This window comes from Coregonus clupeaformis, unplaced genomic scaffold (genome assembly GCF_020615455.1).
Source record: "Coregonus clupeaformis isolate EN_2021a unplaced genomic scaffold, ASM2061545v1 scaf0577, whole genome shotgun sequence".
In the NCBI taxonomy this organism is placed as follows: Eukaryota; Metazoa; Chordata; class Actinopteri; order Salmoniformes; family Salmonidae; genus Coregonus; species Coregonus clupeaformis.
In genome coordinates this window covers 86,684-104,514 of record NW_025534032.1, presented here as the reverse complement: position 1 = coordinate 104,514, position 17,831 = coordinate 86,684, and the positions used below count along the sequence as shown (strand labels likewise).

The following is a 17,831-nucleotide window of genomic DNA, read 5'->3' as shown; positions in this document are numbered from 1 at the left end:
TTTGTCTTTCTGTCTCCTTTTTATTGTGTTGTTCAGGGACCAACCCTTCCCTGAGGAATGAGATGAAGATTCTTCATGTAGAGGAACATGGAGTGTCTGTTGAGGAAGTACATGAGGTCACCAGATTCCATGCTAAGATTCTCCATCCCAAGTTCTCAGTTATCTCTGTTATACTGAGCTATATCTTTTCGCGGAACGTAGATGTCCACTGTGAGCTGATGCTCTATCTGACAGTGAAAAAGCAAACACTAATTCCACGCCTATACCTGTTCCCCAGTAACCCCAGCCAAATACAGGTGAGGTACCATTCTTTTAGAGGTGACCTTAACTAAGCAGTGGTACGGTTTATGTTGACACTCATAACATGAAGATAATAGTTTGTTGCTAGTTTTCTGAATAATGTTTGAATAAGACTATACATTGACTGGTTGTGTATTTCATGCCTCGTTTCGCAGGCTGTGGAACAACAGGAAAAGTCTCAAGGGTCTTCAAGGGTTCTCATCTCAAGACCGGAGCAGGCCTTCAAACTGAATAGTTTCTTCAGACTGAACATTCCCTGTTCTACCGCCATCAATCCACAGGTACAGTTTTAATAGACTAAGAACATGAATCTGACATTTTAAGTCACATTTCTATCCATTGCTCTCTCTCGCTCGATGGCTCTCAATTCACATGGCTTTATTGGCATGAGAAACATATGTTTACATTGCAAGCAATCTGTCTCTCGCACTCTCCATCTCTCTCCAGAAGATTCATCTCATACATAGAGACTCCACACCAAGCTTTTTCAGGGCGGTTGTGAAAATGACAGGGGTTGACATTGAGATGGAGTTATTCGGTGATGATGAGAGGATTGCATGGAAAGAAGTGGTATCACAAGGTAGGAGCATATGTCAATCATAACTTTGTACTTATGTAACAGATGCTATTTAGAGTGATATAACCTCATTTTATTTATCTTTCAGATGAATACATCACTGCCACCCATTCAACAAGTAAGTAAACATGAGTTACAGTGCATTCAGAAAGTATTCAGACCCCTTGAATTGTTCCACATTTTGTTACGTTACAGCCTTATTATAAAATGGATTAAATAGTTTTTTCCCCCCCTCATCAATATACACACAATACCCCATAATGACAAAGCAAAAAAAAACACTCCAAGCGGGCTGTCATGTGCCTTTTACTGAGGAGTGGCTTCCGTCTGGCCACTACCATAAAGGCCTGATTGGTGGAGTTCTGCAGAGATGCTTGTCCTTCTGGAAGGTTCTCCCATCTCCACAGAGGAACTCTGGAGCTCTGTCAGAGTGACCATCGGGTTCTTAGTCACCTCCCTGACCAAGGCCTTTCTCCCCCGCTTGCTCAGTTTGGCCGGGCGGCCAGCTCTAGGAAGAGTCTTGGTGGTTCCAAACTTCTTCCATTTAAGAATGATGGAGGCCACTGTGTTCTTGGGGACCTTCAATGCTGCAGAACTTTTTCGGTACCCTTCCCCATATCTGGGCCTTGACATAATCCTGTCTCGGAGCTCTAAGGACAATTCCTTCGACCTCATGGCTTGGTTTTTGCTCTGACATGCACTGTCAACTGTGGGACCTTATCTAGACAGGTGTGTGCCTTTCCAAATCATGTCCAATCAATTGAATTTACCACAGGTGGACTCCAATCAAGTTGTAGAAACATCTCAAGAATGATCAATGGAAACAGGATGCACCTGAGCTCAATTTCGAGTCTCATAGCAAAGGGTCTGAATACTTATGTAAATGAGGTATTTCTGTCTTTTTATTTTTAATACATTTGTAAACATTTGCAAAAACCTGTTTTCGCTTTGTCATTATGGGGTATTGTGTGTAGATTGATGAGGAGAAACATGTAGTTAATCCATTTTATAATAAGGCTGTAACGTAACAAAATGTTGAAAAAGTTAAGGGGTCTGAATACTTTCCAAATGCACTGTACAAACCAATGGCTTGAGGGCCAGTCGACATGGTTTACTGTTGGACTAGTCCTGATTATAAAAGGCTGTCTTCAAGAACAATGCCATCTCCTCCAGGACTTGATGTAGATTAGCCTGGTTCTGAATGCCCCAATGACATCTCCTCCAGGACTTGATGTAGATTAGCCTGGTTCTGAATGCCCCAATGACATCTCCTCCAGGACTTGATGTAGATTAGCCTGGTTCTGAATGACATCTCCTCCAGGACTTGATGTACATTAGCCTGGTTCTGAATGACATCTCCTCGTGGACTTGATGTAGATTAGCCTGGTTCTGAATGACATCTCCTCCAGGACGTGATGTAGATTAGCCTGGTTCTGAATGCCCCAATGCCATCTCCTCCAGGACTTGATGTAGATTAGCCTGGTTCTGAATGACATCTCCTCCAGGACGTGATGTAGATTAGCCTGGTTCTGAATGCCCCAATGACATCTCCTCCAGGACTTGATGTAGATTAGCCTGGTTCTGAATGCCCCAATGACATTTCCTCCAGGACTTGATGTAGATTAGCCTGGTTCTGAATGACATCTCCTCCAGGACGTGATGTAGATTAGCCTGGTTCTGAATGCCCCAATGACATCTCCTCCAGGACTTGATGTAGATTAGCCTGGCTCTGAATTCCCCAATGACATCTGCTCCAGGACGTGATGTAGATTAGCCTGGTTCTGAATACCCCAATGACATCTCCTCCAGGACGTGATGTAGATTAGCCTGGTTCTGAATACCCCAATGACATCTCCTCCAGGACTTGATGTAGATTAGCCTGGTTCTGAATAACCCAATGACATCTCCTCCAGGACTTGATGTAGATTAGCCTTATTCTGAATGCCCCAATGACATCTCCTCCAGGACTTGATGTAGATTAGCCTGGTTCTGAATGCCCCAATGACATTTCCTCCAGGACTTGATGTAGATTAGCCTGGTTCTGAATGACATCTCCTCCAGGACTTGATGTAGATTAGCCTGGTTCTGAATTCCCCAATGACATCTCCTCCAGGACTTGATGTAGATTAGCCTGGTTCTGAATGCCATCTCCTCCAGGACTTGATGTAGATTAGCCTGGTTCTGAATGCCCCAATGACATCTCCTCCAGGACTTGATGTAGATTAGCCTGGTTCTGAATTCCCCAATGACATCTCCTCCAGGACTTGATGTAGATTAGCCTGGTTCTGAATGACATCTCCTCCAGGACTTGATGTAGATTAGCCTGGTTCTGAATGACATCTCCTCCAGGACATGATGTAGATTAGCCTGGTTCTGAATGCCATCTCCTCCAGGACTTGATGTAGATTAGCCTGGTTCTGAATGCCCCAGCCTGTTTTTCTACGTCTGTGAAAACCGACCCTAAATATGAATGAAACAGTAGTGGTGTGATGTGTTCATTGATGCAGGTTGTTATTGTTACAGAATGTGTTCTTAATGCAAAGATTAATAATACAATGAAGACTTTTACTGTAGGTCACTCTGAAAGAAGTCTGTTTCTAAATGTCTGAAATGTGAATGAACAAATGTAGTTATTTTATAACCTGACTCTCTCAGGTGCTGTGTTGGGGGCAGGGCGTCCGGCTGAGAGCAGTCTGACTGGTTCTGCAGAGCAGCAGCTGCGTTCTGTACGGACAGAGTTTGTGAGACGAGTGTCAGGACCTGTCCTGGATGGTCTGCTGGACGGACTCCTGCAACACACAGTCATCAACCAGGAGGAAATGGAGTCAGTAAAGGTGATAGCTGAGAGGGCAGAGAAGGCACGTGACATCATCGACATGGTGTTGAGAAAAGGAACTGAGTCATGTTCCAGGATGATCAACCTTCTTGGGGAGCTGGACCCCTGTCTTTGGTCACAGCTTCAGAACAACAGTTGTAGCCAACCCCTGGGTGTGGGGAGACCAGGCAGAATAGACAGGCAGGGTGGTTCAACATGTTCTTGTTGTCTGTTGCTTTAATTCAGGCTCCTAAAAATGTACAGAAAATGTCAATCAAACATGACCACTATAATAGCAATAAACTAACCAAAGGTCCAGCCACACAGCCTCTCTCCTTCTGCAGCCTCCTGGAGGTGTGGATCTTCTAGCAGGAGGGTCAGTTAGTCCTCCACTAGGTACCTAGCTGGACCCCTATCTAGCAGGAGGGTCAGTTAGTCCTCCACTAGGTACCTAGCTGGACCCCTATCTAGCAGGAGGGTCAGTTAGTCCTCCACTAGGTACCTAGGTATGGACCCCTATCTAGCAGGAGGGTCAGTTAGTCCTCCACTAGGTACCTAGCTGGACCCCTATCTTGCAGGAGGGTCAGTTAGTCCTCCACTAGGTACCTAGCTGGACCCCTATCTAGCAGGAGGGTCAGTTAGTCCTCCACTAGGTACCTAGCTGGACCCCTATCTAGCAGGAGGGTCAGTTAGTCCTCCACTAGGTACCTAGCTGGACCCCTATCTAGCAGGAGGATCAGTTAGTCCTCCACTAGGTACCTAGCTGGACCCCTATCTAGCAGGAGGGTCAGTTAGTCCTCCACTAGGTACCTAGGTATGGACCCCTATCTAGCAGAACATGTTGATACAACTCTGTCTCTCTCTCACACCAACACACCTACCTACCTGATGTCTGTGTATTTTAAACTTTAGATTTTAAATTTCATTGTATACGCATTGTAAGCATGTATTGTATACGCATTGTAAACATGTATTGTGATGTTATTGGAATGTACTTACTGTATTTGCATACTCACTGTGAATGTGTCCGGGAAAATGGCTCTGAGAATTTGGCATTCAACTTAAAACCACAGAAATGTATTTTATGAATATATTGTACAGTGTTGGCCTGATATAGGTTAATGAGAGGGGCTGGATATCAACACAACCATCTCAGTCTATCAGCAGTTTTCTCAGTGAGAGCACATTGACCATTAACAGACATAAGGAGCTGTGCAACCTCTCACCCATTTACCAATGACTTGAGAGGCTGAAGGACATATAAGGAGCTGTTCAACCTCTCTCCCCTTTACCAATGACTTGAGAGGCTGAAGGACATATAAGGAGCTGTTCAACCTCTCACCCCTTTACCAATGACTTGAGAGTGGCTGAAGGACATATAAGGAGCTGTTCAACCTCTCTCCCCTTTACCAATGACTTGAGAGTGGCTGAAGGACATATAAGGAGCTGTTCAACCTCTCACCCCTTTACCAATGACTTGAGAGTGGCTGAAGGACATATAAGGAGCTGTTCAACCTCTCTCCCCTTTACCAATGACTTGAGAGTGGCTGAAGGACCAATCAGCCCCCATCTATACACAATATTTTACTAAATGTTTTATAACGTTGTATTTTTCTATGTGTATCTACTTGCCCAGGGACTACAGCTAAATCTGGCACATTTACAGAAATGCTGATTGATGTGCTGTATCCCTGTCAAATACATGTTGTACATGTCAATTAAAAGGAATGTATTGTGACTTAGAATGTTGTTTAACAATATGGAAAAAAGCAATAAAGTCAACCGCCTTTATAGCACAAATAATATTATAGCACTGACATCTGTTAACAGCATTGAAAGTAATGATTACTAGACAGTTGTCATGGTAACAGCAGTAATACAAATAACATTATTTATGATGCTACTATTAATAATAATAATAATATTATTATAATAATCAATTTTAGAAAACACTTTAAAATCCCATCGTTAATTAGATTAGATGAGTTTATTAGTCACATGGAGAGGGACGCAAAATCTGGTGCTCTGGGGGCAGGGTAAGAGTCTGTTGGGTGGTGGGGGCAGGGTAAGAGTATGTTGGGTGGTGGGGGGGGCAGGGTAAGAGTATGTTGGGTGGTGGGGGCAGGGTAAGAGTCTGTTGGGTGGTGGGGGCAGGGTAAGAGTCTGTTGGGTGGTGGTGGGGGCAGGGTAAGAGTCTGTTGGGTGGTGGGGTCAGGGTAAGAGTATGTTGGGTGGTGGGGGCAGGGTAAGAGTCTGTTGGGTGGTGGTGGGGGCAGGGTAAGAGTCTGTTGGGTGGTGGGGGCAGGGTAAGAGTCTGTTGGGTGGTGGGGGCAGGGTAAGAGTCTGTTGGGTGGTGGGGGCAGGGTAAGAGTCTGTTGGATGGTGGGGGCAGGGTAAGAGTCTGTTGGGTGGTGGGGGCAGGGTAAGAGTCTGTTGGGTGGTGGGGTCAGGGTAAGAGTCTGTTGGGTGGTGGTGGGGGCAGGGTAAGAGTCTGTTGGGTGGTGGGGTCAGGGTAAGAGTATGTTGGGTGGTGGGGGCAGGGTAAGAGTCTGTTGGGTGGTGGTGGGGGCAAGGTAAGAGTCTGTTGGGTGGTGGTGGGGCAGGGTAAGAGTCTGTTGGGTGGTGGGGGGCAGGGTAAGAGTCTGTTGGGTGGTGGGGGGCAGGGTAAGAGTCTGTTGGGTGGTGGGGGCAGGGTAAGAGTCTGTTGGGTGGTGGTGGGGGGCAGGGTAAGAGTCTGTTGGGTGGTGGGGGCAGGGTAAGAGTCTGTTGGGTGGTTGGTGGGGGCAGGGTAAGAGTCTGTTGGGTGGTGGGGGGCAGGGTAAGAGTCTGTTGGGTGGGGGGGCAGGGTAAGAGTCTGTTGGGTGGTGGGGGCAGGGTAAGAATCTGTTGGGTGGTGGGGGGCAGGGTAAGAGTCCGTTGGGTGGTGGGGGGCAGGGTAAGTGTCTGTTGGGTGGTGGGGGGGCAGGGTAAGAGTCTGTTGGGTGGGGGGGGGTAAGAGTCTGTTGGGTGGGGGGCAGGGTAAGAGTCTGTTGGGTGGTGGGGGGCAGGGTAAGAGTCTGTTGGGTGGTGGGGGGGCAGGGTAAGAGTCTGTTGGGTGGGGGGCAGGGTAAGAGTCTGTTGGGTGGGGGGCAGGGTAAGAGTCTGTTGGGTGGTGGTGGGGGCAGGGTAAGAGTCCGTTGGGTGGTGGGGGGGCAGGGTAAGAGTCTGTTGGGTGGTGGGGGCAGGGTAAGAGTCTGTTGGGTGGGGGGGCAGGGTAAGAGTCTGTTGGGTGGGGGGGCAGGGTAAGAGTCTGTTGGCTGGTGGGGGGCAGGGTAAGAGTCTGTTGGGTGGTTGGTGGGGGCAGGGTAAGAGTCTGTTGGGTGGTGGGGGGGGCAGGGTAAGAGTCTGTTGGGTGGGGGGTTAGGGTAAGAGTCTGTTGGGTGGTGGGCGCAGGGTAAGAGTCTGTTGGGTGGTGGGGGCAGGGTAAGAGTCTGTTGGGTGGTGGTGGGGGGCAGGGTAAGAGTCTGTTTGGTGGGGGGGCAGGGTAAGAGTCTGTTGGGTGGTGGTGGGGGCAGGGAAAGAGTCTGTTGGGTGGTGGTGGGGGCAGGGTAAGAGTCTGTTGGGTGGTGGTGGGGGCAGGGTAAGAGTCTGTTGGGTGGTGGGGTCAAGGTAAGAGTATGTTGGGTGGTGGGGGGCAGGGTAAGAGTCTGTTGGGTGGTGGGGGCAGGGTAAGAGTCTGTTGGGTGGTGGTGGGGGCAGGGTAAGAGTCTGTTGGGTGGTGGGGGGCAGGGTAAGAGTCTGTTGGGTGGTGGGGGGCAGGGTAAGAGTCTGTTGGGTGGTGGGGGGGGCAGGGTAAGAGTCTGTTGGGTGGTGGGGGCAGGGTAAGAGTCTGTTGGGTGGTGGGGGCAGGGTAAGAGTCTGTTGGGTGGTTGGTGGGGGCAGGGTAAGAGTCTGTTGGGTGGTGGGGGGCAGGGTAAGAGTCTGTTGGGTGGGGGGCAGGGTAAGAGTCTGTTGGGTGGTGGGGGCAGGGTAAGAGTCTGTTGGGTGGTGGGGGGTCAGGGTAAGAGTCTGTTGGGTGGGGGGGCAGGGTAAGAGTCTGTTGGGTGGTGGGGGCAGGGTAAGAGTCTGTTGGGTGGTGGGGGCAGGGTAAGAGTCTGTTGGGTGGTGGGGGGCAGGGTAAGAGTCTGTTGGGTGGTGGGGGAGGGTAAGAGTCTGTTGGGTGGTGGGGGGGCAGGGTAAGAGTCTGTTGGGTGGTGGGCGCAGTGTAAGAGTCTGTTGGGTGGTGGGGGCAGGGTAAGAGTCTGTTGGGTGGGGGCAGGGTAAGAGTCTGTTGGGTGGTGGTGGGGGCAGGGTAAGAGTCCGTTTCAGGGTAAGAGTCTGTTGGGTGGTGGGGGGTCAGGGTAAGAGTCTGTTGGGTGGGGGCAGGGTAAGAGTCTGTTGGGTGGTGGGGGCAGGGTAAGAGTCTGTTGGGTGGTGGGGGCAGGGTAAGAGTCTGTTGGGTGGTGGGGGGCAGGGTAAGAGTCTGTTGGGTGGTGGGGGGCAGGGTAAGAGTCTGTTGGGTGGTGGGGGGCAGGGTAAGAGTCTGTTGGGTGGGGGGCAGGGTAAGAGTCTGTTGGGTGGGGGGGGCAGGGTAAGAGTCTGTTGGGTGGTGGTGGGGGGCAGGGTAAGAGTCCGTTGGGTGGTGGGGGGCAGGGTAAGAGTCTGTTGGGTGGGGGGGCAGGGTAAGAGTCTGTTGGCTGGTGGGGGGCAGGGTAAGAGTCTGTTGGGTGGTGGGGGGGCAGGGTAAGAGTCTGTTGGGTGGTGGGGGGGCAGGGTAAGAGTCTGTTGGGTGGGGGGGGGCAGGGTAAGAGTCTGTTGGGTGGTGGGCGCAGGGTAAGAGTCTGTTGGGTGGTGGGGGCAGGGTAAGAGTCTGTTGGGTGGTGATGGGGGGCAGGGTAAGAGTCTGTTTGGTGATGGGGGCAGGGTAAGAGTCTGTTGGGTGGTGGGGGGGGCAGGGTAAGAGTCTGTTGGGTGGTGGGGGGCAGGGTAAGAGTCTGTTGGGTGGTGGTGGGGGCAGGGTAAGAGTCTGTTGGGTGGTGGTGGGGGCAGGGTAAGAGTCTGTTGGGTGGTGGGGGCAGGGTAAGAGTCTGTTGGGTGGTGGGGGCAGGGTAAGAGTCTGTTGGGTGGTGGTGGGGGCAGGGTAAGAGTCTGTTGGGTGGTGGGGGGGGCAGGGTAAGAGTCTGTTGGGTGGTGGGGGGCAGGGTAAGAGTCTGTTGGGTGGTGGTGGGGGCAGGGTAAGAGTCTGTTGGGTGGGGGGCATGGTAAGAGTCTGTTGGATGGTGGGGGCAGGGTAAGAGTCCGTTGGGTGGTGGGGGCAGGGTAAGAGTCTGTTGGGTGGTGGGGGCAGGGTAAGAGTCTGTTGGGTGGTGGGGGCAGGGTAAGAGTCTGTTGGGTGGTGGTGGGGGCAGGGTAAGAGTCTGTTGGGTGGTGGGGGCAGGGTAAGAGTCTGTTGGGTGGTGGTGGGGGCAGGGTAAGAGTCTGTTGGGTGGTGGGGGGCAGGGTAAGAGTCTGTTGGGTGGTGGTGGGGGCAGGGTAAGAGTCTGTTGGGTGGTGGTGGGGGCAGGGTAAGAGTCTGTTGGGTGGTGGGGGGCAGGGTAAGAGTCCGTTGGGTGGTGGGGGCAGGGTAAGAGTCTGTTGGGTGGTGGGGGGGCAGGGTAAGAGTCTGTTGGGTGGTGGGGGCAGGGTAAGAGTCTGTTGGGTGGTGGGGGCAGGGTAAGAGTCTGTTGGGTGGTGGGGGGGCAGGGTAAGAGTCTGTTGGGTGGTGGGGGCAGGGTAAGAGTCTGTTGGGTGGTGGGGGGCAGGGTAAGAGTCTGTTGGGTGGTTGGTGGGGGCAGGGTAAGAGTCTGTTGGGTGGTGGGGGGGGGCAGGGTAAGAGTCTGTTGGGTGGGGGGGGTTAGGGTAAGAGTCTGTTGGGTGGTGGGCGCAGGGTAAGAGTCTGTTGGGTGGTGGGGGCAGGGTAAGAGTCTGTTGGGTGGTGGTGGGGGCAGGGTAAGAGTCTGTTTGGTGGGGGGCAGGGTAAGAGTCTGTTGGGTGGTGGTGGGGGCAGGGAAAGAGTCTGTTGGGTGGTGGTGGGGGCAGGGTAAGAGTCTGTTGGGTGGTGGTGGGGGCAGGGTAAGAGTCTGTTGGGTGGTGGGGTCAGGGTAAGAGTATGTTGGGTGGTGGGGGGCAGGGTAAGAGTCTGTTGGGTGGTGGGGGCAGGGTAAGAGTCTGTTGGGTGGTGGTGGGGGCAGGGTAAGAGTCTGTTGGGTGGTGGGGGGCAGGGTAAGAGTCTGTTGGGTGGTGGGGGGGGCAGGGTAAGAGTCTGTTGGGTGGTGGGGGGCAGGGTAAGAGTCTGTTGGGTGGTGGGGGGCAGGGTAAGAGTCTGTTGGGTGGTGGGGGCAGGGTAAGAGTCTGTTGGGTGGTTTGGGGGGCAGGGTAAGAGTCTGTTGGGTGGTGGGGGGGGCAGGGTAAGAGTCTGTTGGGTGGGGGGGCAGGGTAAGAGTCTGTTGGGTGGTGGGGGCAGGGTAAGAGTCTGTTGGGTGGTGGGGGGCAGGGTAAGAGTCTGTTGAGTGGTGGGGGCAGGGTAAGAGTCTGTTGGGTGGTGGGGGGCAGGGTAAGAGTCTGTTGGGTGGTGGGGGGGCAGGGTAAGAGTCTGTTGGGTGGTGGGGGGCAGGGTAAGAGTCTGTTGGGTGGTGGGGGCAGGGTAAGAGTCCGTTGGGTGGTGGGGGCAGGGTAAGAGTCCGTTGGGTGGTTGGTGGGGGCAGGGTAAGAGTCCGTTGGGTGGTGGGGGGCAGGGTAAGAGTCCGTTGGGTGGGGGCAGGGTAAGAGTCCGTTGGGTGGTGGGGGCAGGGTAAGAGTCTGTTGGGTGGTGGGGGCAGGGTAAGAGTCCGTTGGGTGGTGGGGGCAGGGTAAGAGTCTGTTGGGTGGTGGGGGGCAGGGTAAGAGTCTGTTGGGTGGTGGGGGGCAGGGTAAGAGTCTGTTGGGTGGTGGGCGCAGGGTAAGAGTCTGTTGGGTGGTGGGGGCAGGGTAAGAGTCTGTTGGGTGGGGGGCAGGGTAAGAGTCTGTTGGGTGGTGGTGGGGGCAGGGTAAGAGTCCGTTTCAGGGTAAGAGTCTGTTGGGTGTGGGGGGTCAGGGTAAGAGTCCGTTGGGTGGGGGGCAGGGTAAGAGTCTGTTGGGTGGTGGGGGCAGGGTAAGAATCTGTTGGGTGGTGGGGGCAGGGTAAGAGTCCGTTGGGTGGTGGGGGGGCAGGGTAAGAGTCTGTTGGGTGGTGGGGGGGCAGGGTAAGAGTCTGTTGGGTGGTGGGGGGCAGGGTAAGAGTCTGTTGGGTGGGGGGGCAGGGTAAGAGTCTGTTGGGTGGGGGGGCAGGGTAAGAGTCTGTTGGGTGGTGGTGGGGGCAGGGTAAGAGTCCGTTGGGTGGTGGGGGGGCAGGGTAAGAGTCTGTTGGGTGGGGGGGCAGGGTAAGAGTCTGTTGGCTGGTGGGGGGCAGGGTAAGAGTCTGTTGGGTGGTGGGGGGCAGGGTAAGAGTCTGTTGGGTTGTGGGGGGCAGGGTAAGAGTCTGTTGGGTGGGGGGCAGGGTAAGAGTCTGTTGGGTGGTGGGCGCAGGGTAAGAGTCTGTTGGGTGGTGGGGGCAGGGTAAGAGTCTGTTGGGTGGTGATGGGGGCAGGGTAAGAGTCTGTTTGGTGATGGGGGCAGGGTAAGAGTCTGTTGGGTGGTGGGGGGGGCAGGGTAAGAGTCTGTTGGGTGGTGGGGGCAGGGTAAGAGTCTGTTGGGTGGTGGTGGGGGCAGGGTAAGAGTCTGTTGGGTGGTGGTGGGGGCAGGGTAAGAGTCTGTTGGGTGGTGGGGGCAGGGTAAGAGTCTGTTGGGTGGTGGGGGCAGGGTAAGAGTCTGTTGGGTGGTGGTGGGGGCAGGGTAAGAGTCTGTTGGGTGGTGGGGGGCAGGGTAAGAGTCTGTTGGGTGGTGGGGGGGCAGGGTAAGAGTCTGTTGGGTGGTGGTGGGGGCAGGGTAAGAGTCTGTTGGGTGGGGGGCATGGTAAGAGTCTGTTGGGTGGTGGGGGCAGGGTAAGAGTCCGTTGGTTGGTGGGGGGCAGGGTAAGAGTCTGTTGGGTGGTGGGGGGCAGGGTAAGAGTCTGTTGGGTGGTGGGGGCAGGGTAAGAGTCTGTTGGGTGGTGGTGGGGGCAGGGTAAGAGTCTGTTGGGTGGTGGGGGCAGGGTAAGAGTCCGTTGGGTGGTGGTGGGGGCAGGGTAAGAGTCCGTTGGGTGGTGGGGGGCAGGGTAAGAGTCTGTTGGGTGGTGGTGGGGGCAGGGTAAGAGTCCGTTGGGTGGTGGTGGGGGCAGGGTAAGAGTCCGTTGGGTGGTGGGGGCAGGGTAAGAGTCCGTTGGGTGGTGGGGGGCAGGGTAATAGTCCGTTGGGTGGTGGGGGGCAGGGTAAGAGTCTGTTGGGTGGTGGGGGCAGGGTAAGAGTCTGTTGGGTGGTGGGGGCAGGGTAAGAGTCTGTTGGGTGGTGGGGGGCAGGGTAAGAGTCTGTTGGGTGGTGGGGGCAGGGTAAGAGTCTGTTGGGTGGTGGGGGGGCAGGGTAAGAGTCTGTTGGGTGGTGGTGGGGGCAGGGTAAGAGTCTGTTGGGTGGTGGGGGGGGCAGGGTAAGAGTCTGTTGGGTGGTGGGGCGCAGGGTAAGAGTCTGTTGGGTGGTGGGGGCAGGGTAAGAGTCTGTTGGGTGGGGGGCAGGGTAAGAGTCTGTTGGGTGGTGGTGGGGACAGGGTAAGAGTCCGTTTCAGGGTAAGAGTCTGTTGGGTGGTGGGGGTCAGGGTAAGAGTCTGTTGGGTGGGGGGCAGGGTAAGAGTCCGTTGGGTGGTGGGGGCAGGGTAAGAGTCTGTTGGGTGGTGGGGGCAGGGTAAGAGTCTGTTGGGTGGTGGGGGGCAGGGTAAGAGTCTGTTGGGTGGTGGGGGGCAGGGTAAGAGTCTGTTGGGTGGTGGGGGGGCAGGGTAAGAGTCCGTTGGGTGGGGGGCAGGGTAAGAGTCTGTTGGGTGGGGGGCAGGGTAAGAGTCCGTTGGGTGGTGGGGGGCAGGGTAAGAGTCCGTTGGGTGGGGGGCAGGGTAAGAGTCCGTTGGCTGGTGGGGGCAGGGTAAGAGTCTGTTGGGTGGTGGGGGCAGGGTAAGAGTCCGTTGGGTGGTGGGGGCAGGGTAAGAGTCTGTTGGGTGGGGGGGCAGGGTAAGAGTCCGTTGGGTGGTGGGGGCAGGGTAAGAGTCCGTTGGGTGGTGGGGGCAGGGTAAGAGTCTGTTGGGTGGTGATGGGGGCAGGGTAAGAGTCTGTTTGGTGATGGGGGCAGGGTAAGAGTCTGTTGGGTGGTGGGGGGGCAGGGTAAGAGTCTGTTGGGTGGTGGGGGCAGGGTAAGAGTCTGTTGGGTGGTGGTGGGGGGCAGGGTAAGAGTCTGTTTGGTGGGGGGGCAGGGTAAGAGTCTGTTGGGTGGTGGTGGGGGCAGGGAAAGAGTCTGTTGGGTGGTGGTGGGGGCAGGGTAAGAGTCTGTTGGGTGGTGGTGGGGGGCAGGGTAAGAGTCTGTTGGGTGGTGGGGTCAGGGTAAGAGTCTGTTGGGTGGTGGGGGCAGGGTAAGAGTCTGTTGGGTGGTGGGGGGGCAGGGTAAGAGTCTGTTGGGTGGTGGGGGGGCAGGGTAAGAGTCTGTTGGGTGGTGGGGGGCAGGGTAAGAGTCTGTTGGGTGGTGGGGGGCAGGGTAAGAGTCTGTTGGGTGGTGGGGGCAGGGTAAGAGTCTGTTGGGTGGTGGGGGGCAGGGTAAGAGTCTGTTGGGTGGTTGGTGGGGGCAGGGTAAGAGTCTGTTGGGTGGTGGGGGGCAGGGTAAGAGTCTGTTGGGTGGGGGGCAGGGTAAGAGTCTGTTGGGTGGTGGGGGCAGGGTAAGAGTCTGTTGGGTGGTGGGGGCAGGGTAAGAGTCCGTTGAGTGGTGGGGGCAGGGTAAGAGTCCGTTGGGTGGTGGGGGGCAGGGTAAGAGTCCGTTGGGTGGTGGGGGGCAGGGTAAGAGTCCGTTGGGTGGTGGGGGGGCAGGGTAAGAGTCCGTTGGGTGGTGGGGGCAGGGTAAGAGTCCGTTGGGTGGTGGGGGCAGGGTAAGAGTCCGTTGGGTGGTTGGTGGGGGCAGGGTAAGAGTCTGTTGGGTGGTGGGGGGGCAGGGTAAGAGTCTGTTGGGTGGGGGGCAGGGTAAGAGTCTGTTGGGTGGTGGGGGCAGGGTAAGAGTCCGTTGGGTGGTGGGGGCAGGGTAAGAGTCCGTTGGGTGGTGGGGGCAGGGTAAGAGTCTGTTGGGTGGTGGGGGGCAGGGTAAGAGTCTGTTGGGTGGTGGGGGGGGGGCAGGGTAAGAGTCTGTTGGGTGGTGGGCGCAGGGTAAGAGTCTGTTGGGTGGTGGGGGCAGGGTAAGAGTCTGTTGGGTGGGGGGGCAGGGTAAGAGTCTGTTGGGTGGTGGTGGGGGCAGGGTAAGAGTCCGTTTCAGGGTAAGAGTCTGTTGGGTGGTGGGGGGTCAGGGTAAGAGTCTGTTGGGTGGGGGGGCAGGGTAAGAGTCTGTTGGGTGGTGGGGGCAGGGTAAGAGTCTGTTGGGTGGTGGGGGGCAGGGTAAGAGTCTGTTGGGTGGTGGGGGGCAGGGTAAGAGTCTGTTGGGTGGTGGGGGGGCAGGGTAAGAGTCCGTTGGGTGGTGGGGCAGGGTAAGAGTCTGTTGGGTGGGGGGGCAGGGTAAGAGTCTGTTGGGTGGGGGGCAGGGTAAGAGTCTGTTGGGTGGTGGTGGGGGCAGGGTAAGAGTCCGTTGGGTGGTGGGGGGCAGGGTAAGAGTCCGTTGGGTGGGGGGGCAGGGTAAGAGTCCGTTGGCTGGTGGGGGCAGGGTAAGAGTCTGTTGGGTGGTGGGGGCAGGGTAAGAGTCCGTTGGGTTGTGGGGGGGCAGGGTAAGAGTCCGTTGGGTGGGGGGGGCAGGGTAAGAGTCCGTTGGGTGGTGGGGCGCAGGGTAAGAGTCTGTTGGGTGGTGGGGGGCAGGGTAAGAGTCTGTTGGGTGGTGATGGGGGGCAGGGTAAGAGTCTGTTTGGTGGTGGGGGGCAGGGTAAGAGTCTGTTGGGTGGTGGGGGGGGCAGGGTAAGAGTCTGTTGGGTGGTGGTGGGGGCAGGGTAAGAGTCTGTTGGGTGGTGGTGGGGGCAGGGTAAGAGTCTGTTGGGTGGTGGGGGGCAGGGTAAGAGTCTGTTGGGTGGTGGGGGCAGGGTAAGAGTCTGTTGGGTGGTGGTGGGGGCAGGGTAAGAGTCCGTTGGGTGGTGGGGCAGGGTAAGAGTCCGTTGGGTGGTGGGGGGGCAGGGTAAGAGTCTGTTGGGTGGTGGTGGGGGCAGGGTAAGAGTCCGTTGGGTGGTGGGGGCATGGTAAGAGTCTGTTGGATGGTGGGGGCAGGGTAAGAGTCCGTTGGTTGGTGGGGGCAGGGTAAGAGTCTGTTGGGTGGTGGGGGCAGGGTAAGAGTCTGTTGGGTGGTGGGGGCAGGGTAAGAGTCTGTTGGGTGGTGGTGGGGGCAGGGTAAGAGTCTGTTGGGTGGTGGGGGCAGGGTAAGAGTCTGTTGGGTGGTGGTGGGGGGCAGGGTAAGAGTCTGTTGGGTGGTGGGGGCAGGGTAAGAGTCTGTTGGGTGGTGGTGGGGGCAGGGTAAGAGTCTGTTGGGTGGTGGTGGGGGCAGGGTAAGAGTCTGTTGGGTGGTGGGGGGCAGGGTAAGAGTCTGTTGGGTGGTGGGGGGCAGGGTAATAGTCTGTTGGGTGGTGGGGGGCAGGGTAAGAGTCTGTTGGGTGGTGGGGGCAGGGTAAGAGTCTGTTGGGTGGTGGGGGGCAGGGTAAGAGTCTGTTGGGTGGTGGGGGGCAGGGTAAGAGTCTGTTGGGTGGTGGGGGCAGGGTAAGAGTCTGTTGGGTGGTGGGGGGCAGGGTAAGAGTCTGTTGGGTGGTGGTGGGGGCAGGGTAAGAGTCTGTTGGGTGGTGGGGGGCAGGGTAAGAGTCTGTTGGGTGGTGGGCGCAGGGTAAGAGTCTGTTGGGTGGTGGGGGGCAGGGTAAGAGTCTGTTGGGTGGGGGGCAGGGTAAGAGTCTGTTGGGTGGTGGTGGGGGATAGGGTAAGAGTCCGTTTCAGGGTAAGAGTCTGTTGGGTGGTGGGGGTCAGGGTAAGAGTCTGTTGGGTGGGGGGCAGGGTAAGAGTCTGTTGGGTGGTGGGGGCAGGGTAAGAGTCTGTTGGGTGGTGGGGGCAGGTAAGAGTCTGTTGGGTGGTGGGGGGCAGGGTAAGAGTCTGTTGGGTGGTGGGGGGGCAGGGTAAGAGTCTGTTGGGTGGTGGGGGGGCAGGGTAAGAGTCTGTTGGGTGGGGGGCAGGGTAAGAGTCTGTTGGGTGGGGGGCAGGGTAAGAGTCCGTTGGGTGGTGGGGGGCAGGGTAAGAGTCTGTTGGGTGGGGGGCAGGGTAAGAGTCTGTTGGCTGGTGGGGGCAGGGTAAGAGTCTGTTGGGTGGTGGGGGGCAGGGTAAGAGTCTGTTGGGTGGTGGGGGGCAGGGTAAGAGTCTGTTGGGTGGGGGGCAGGGTAAGAGTCTGTTGGGTGGTGGGGCGCAGGGTAAGAGTCTGTTGGGTGGTGGGGGCAGGGTAAGAGTCTGTTGGGTGGTGATGGGGGGCAGGGTAAGAGTCTGTTTGGTGATGGGGGGCAGGGTAAGAGTCCGTTGGGTGGTGGGGGGCAGGGTAAGAGTCTGTTGGGTGGTGGGGGGCAGGGTAAGAGTCCGTTGGGTGGTGGTGGGGGCAGGGTAAGAGTCCGTTGGGTGGTGGTGGGGGCAGGGTAAGAGTCCGTTGGGTGGTGGGGGCAGGGTAAGAGTCTGTTGGGTGGTGGGGGGCAGGGTAAGAGTCTGTTGGGTGGTGGTGGGGGGCAGGGTAAGAGTCTGTTGGGTGGTGGGGGTTAGGGTAAGAGTCTGTTGGGTGGTGGGGGGGGCAGGGTAAGAGTCTGTTGGGTGGTGGTGGGGGCAGGGTAAGAGTCTGTTGGGTGGGGGGGGCATGGTAAGAGTCTGTTGGATGGTGGGGGCAGGGTAAGAGTCCGTTGGGTGGTGGGGGCAGGGGAAGAGTCTGTTGGGTGGTGGGGGGCAGGGTAAGAGTCTGTTGGGTGGTGGGGGCAGGGTAAGAGTCTGTTGGGTGGTGGTGGGGGCAGGGTAAGAGTCTGTTGGGTGGTGGTGGGGGCAGGGTAAGAGTCTGTTGGGTGGTGGTGGGGGCAGGGTAAGAGTCTGTTGGGTGGTGGGGGGCAGGGTAAGAGTCCGTTGGGTGGTGGTGGGGGGCAGGGTAAGAGTCCGTTGGGTGGTGGTGGGGGGCAGGGTAAGAGTCCGTTGGGTGGTGGGGGCAGGGTAAGAGTCCGTTGGGTGGTGGGGGCAGGGTAAGAGTCCGTTGGGTGGTGGGGGGCAGGGTAAGAGTCCGTTGGGTGGTGGGGGCAGGGTAAGAGTCCGTTGGGTGGTGGGGGGCAGGGTAAGAGTCCGTTGGGTGGTGGGGGGCAGGGTAAGAGTCCGTTGGGTGGTGGGGGCAGGGTAAGAGTCCGTTGGGTGGTGGGGGCAGGGTAAGAGTCTGTTGGGTGGTTGGTGGGGGCAGGGTAAGAGTCTGTTGGGTGGTGGGGGGCAGGGTAAGAGTCTGTTGGGTGGGGGGGGTTAGGGTAAGAGTCTGTTGGGTGGTGGGGGCAGGGTAAGAGTCTGTTGGGTGGTGGGGGGCAGGGTAAGAGTCCGTTGGGTGGTGGTGGGGGGCAGGGTAAGAGTCTGTTTGGTGGGGGGGCAGGGTAAGAGTCTGTTGGGTGGTGGTGGGGGCAGGGAAAGAGTCTGTTGGGTGGTGGTGGGGGGCAGGGTAAGAGTCTGTTGGGTGGTGGTGGGGGCAGGGTAAGAGTCTGTTGGGTGGTGGGGGTCAGGGTAAGAGTCTGTTGGATGGTGGGGGCAGGGTAAGAGTCTGTTGGGTGGTGGGGGGCAGGGTAAGAGTCTGTTGGGTGGTGGTGGGGGCAGGGTAAGAGTCTGTTGGGTGGTGGGGGCAGGGTAAGAGTCTGTTGGGTGGTGGGGGGCAGGGTAAGAGTCCGTTGGGTGGTGGGTGGGGGGCAGGGTAAGAGTCTGTTGGGTGGTGGGGGCAGGGTAAGAGTCTGTTGGGTGGTGGGGGCAGG

General features: G+C 56.7%; 1 protein-coding gene across 1 annotated transcript in view; it reads left to right on the top strand.

Moving 5' to 3' along the window:
- LOC121573544 (protein NLRC3-like) overlaps positions 1-4,130 on the top strand; it is a 58,111-nt gene extending 53,981 nt beyond the window's left edge. Inside the window, 5 exon segments of the mRNA XM_045215997.1 lie at positions 37-296; positions 456-581; positions 748-880; positions 966-995; positions 3,533-4,130. Of these exon segments, the coding sequence (XP_045071932.1) occupies positions 37-296; positions 456-581; positions 748-880; positions 966-995; positions 3,533-3,933 (950 nt within the window). The 3' untranslated portion in view covers positions 3,934-4,130.
- The last annotated feature ends 13,701 nt before the right edge of the window (positions 4,131-17,831 follow it).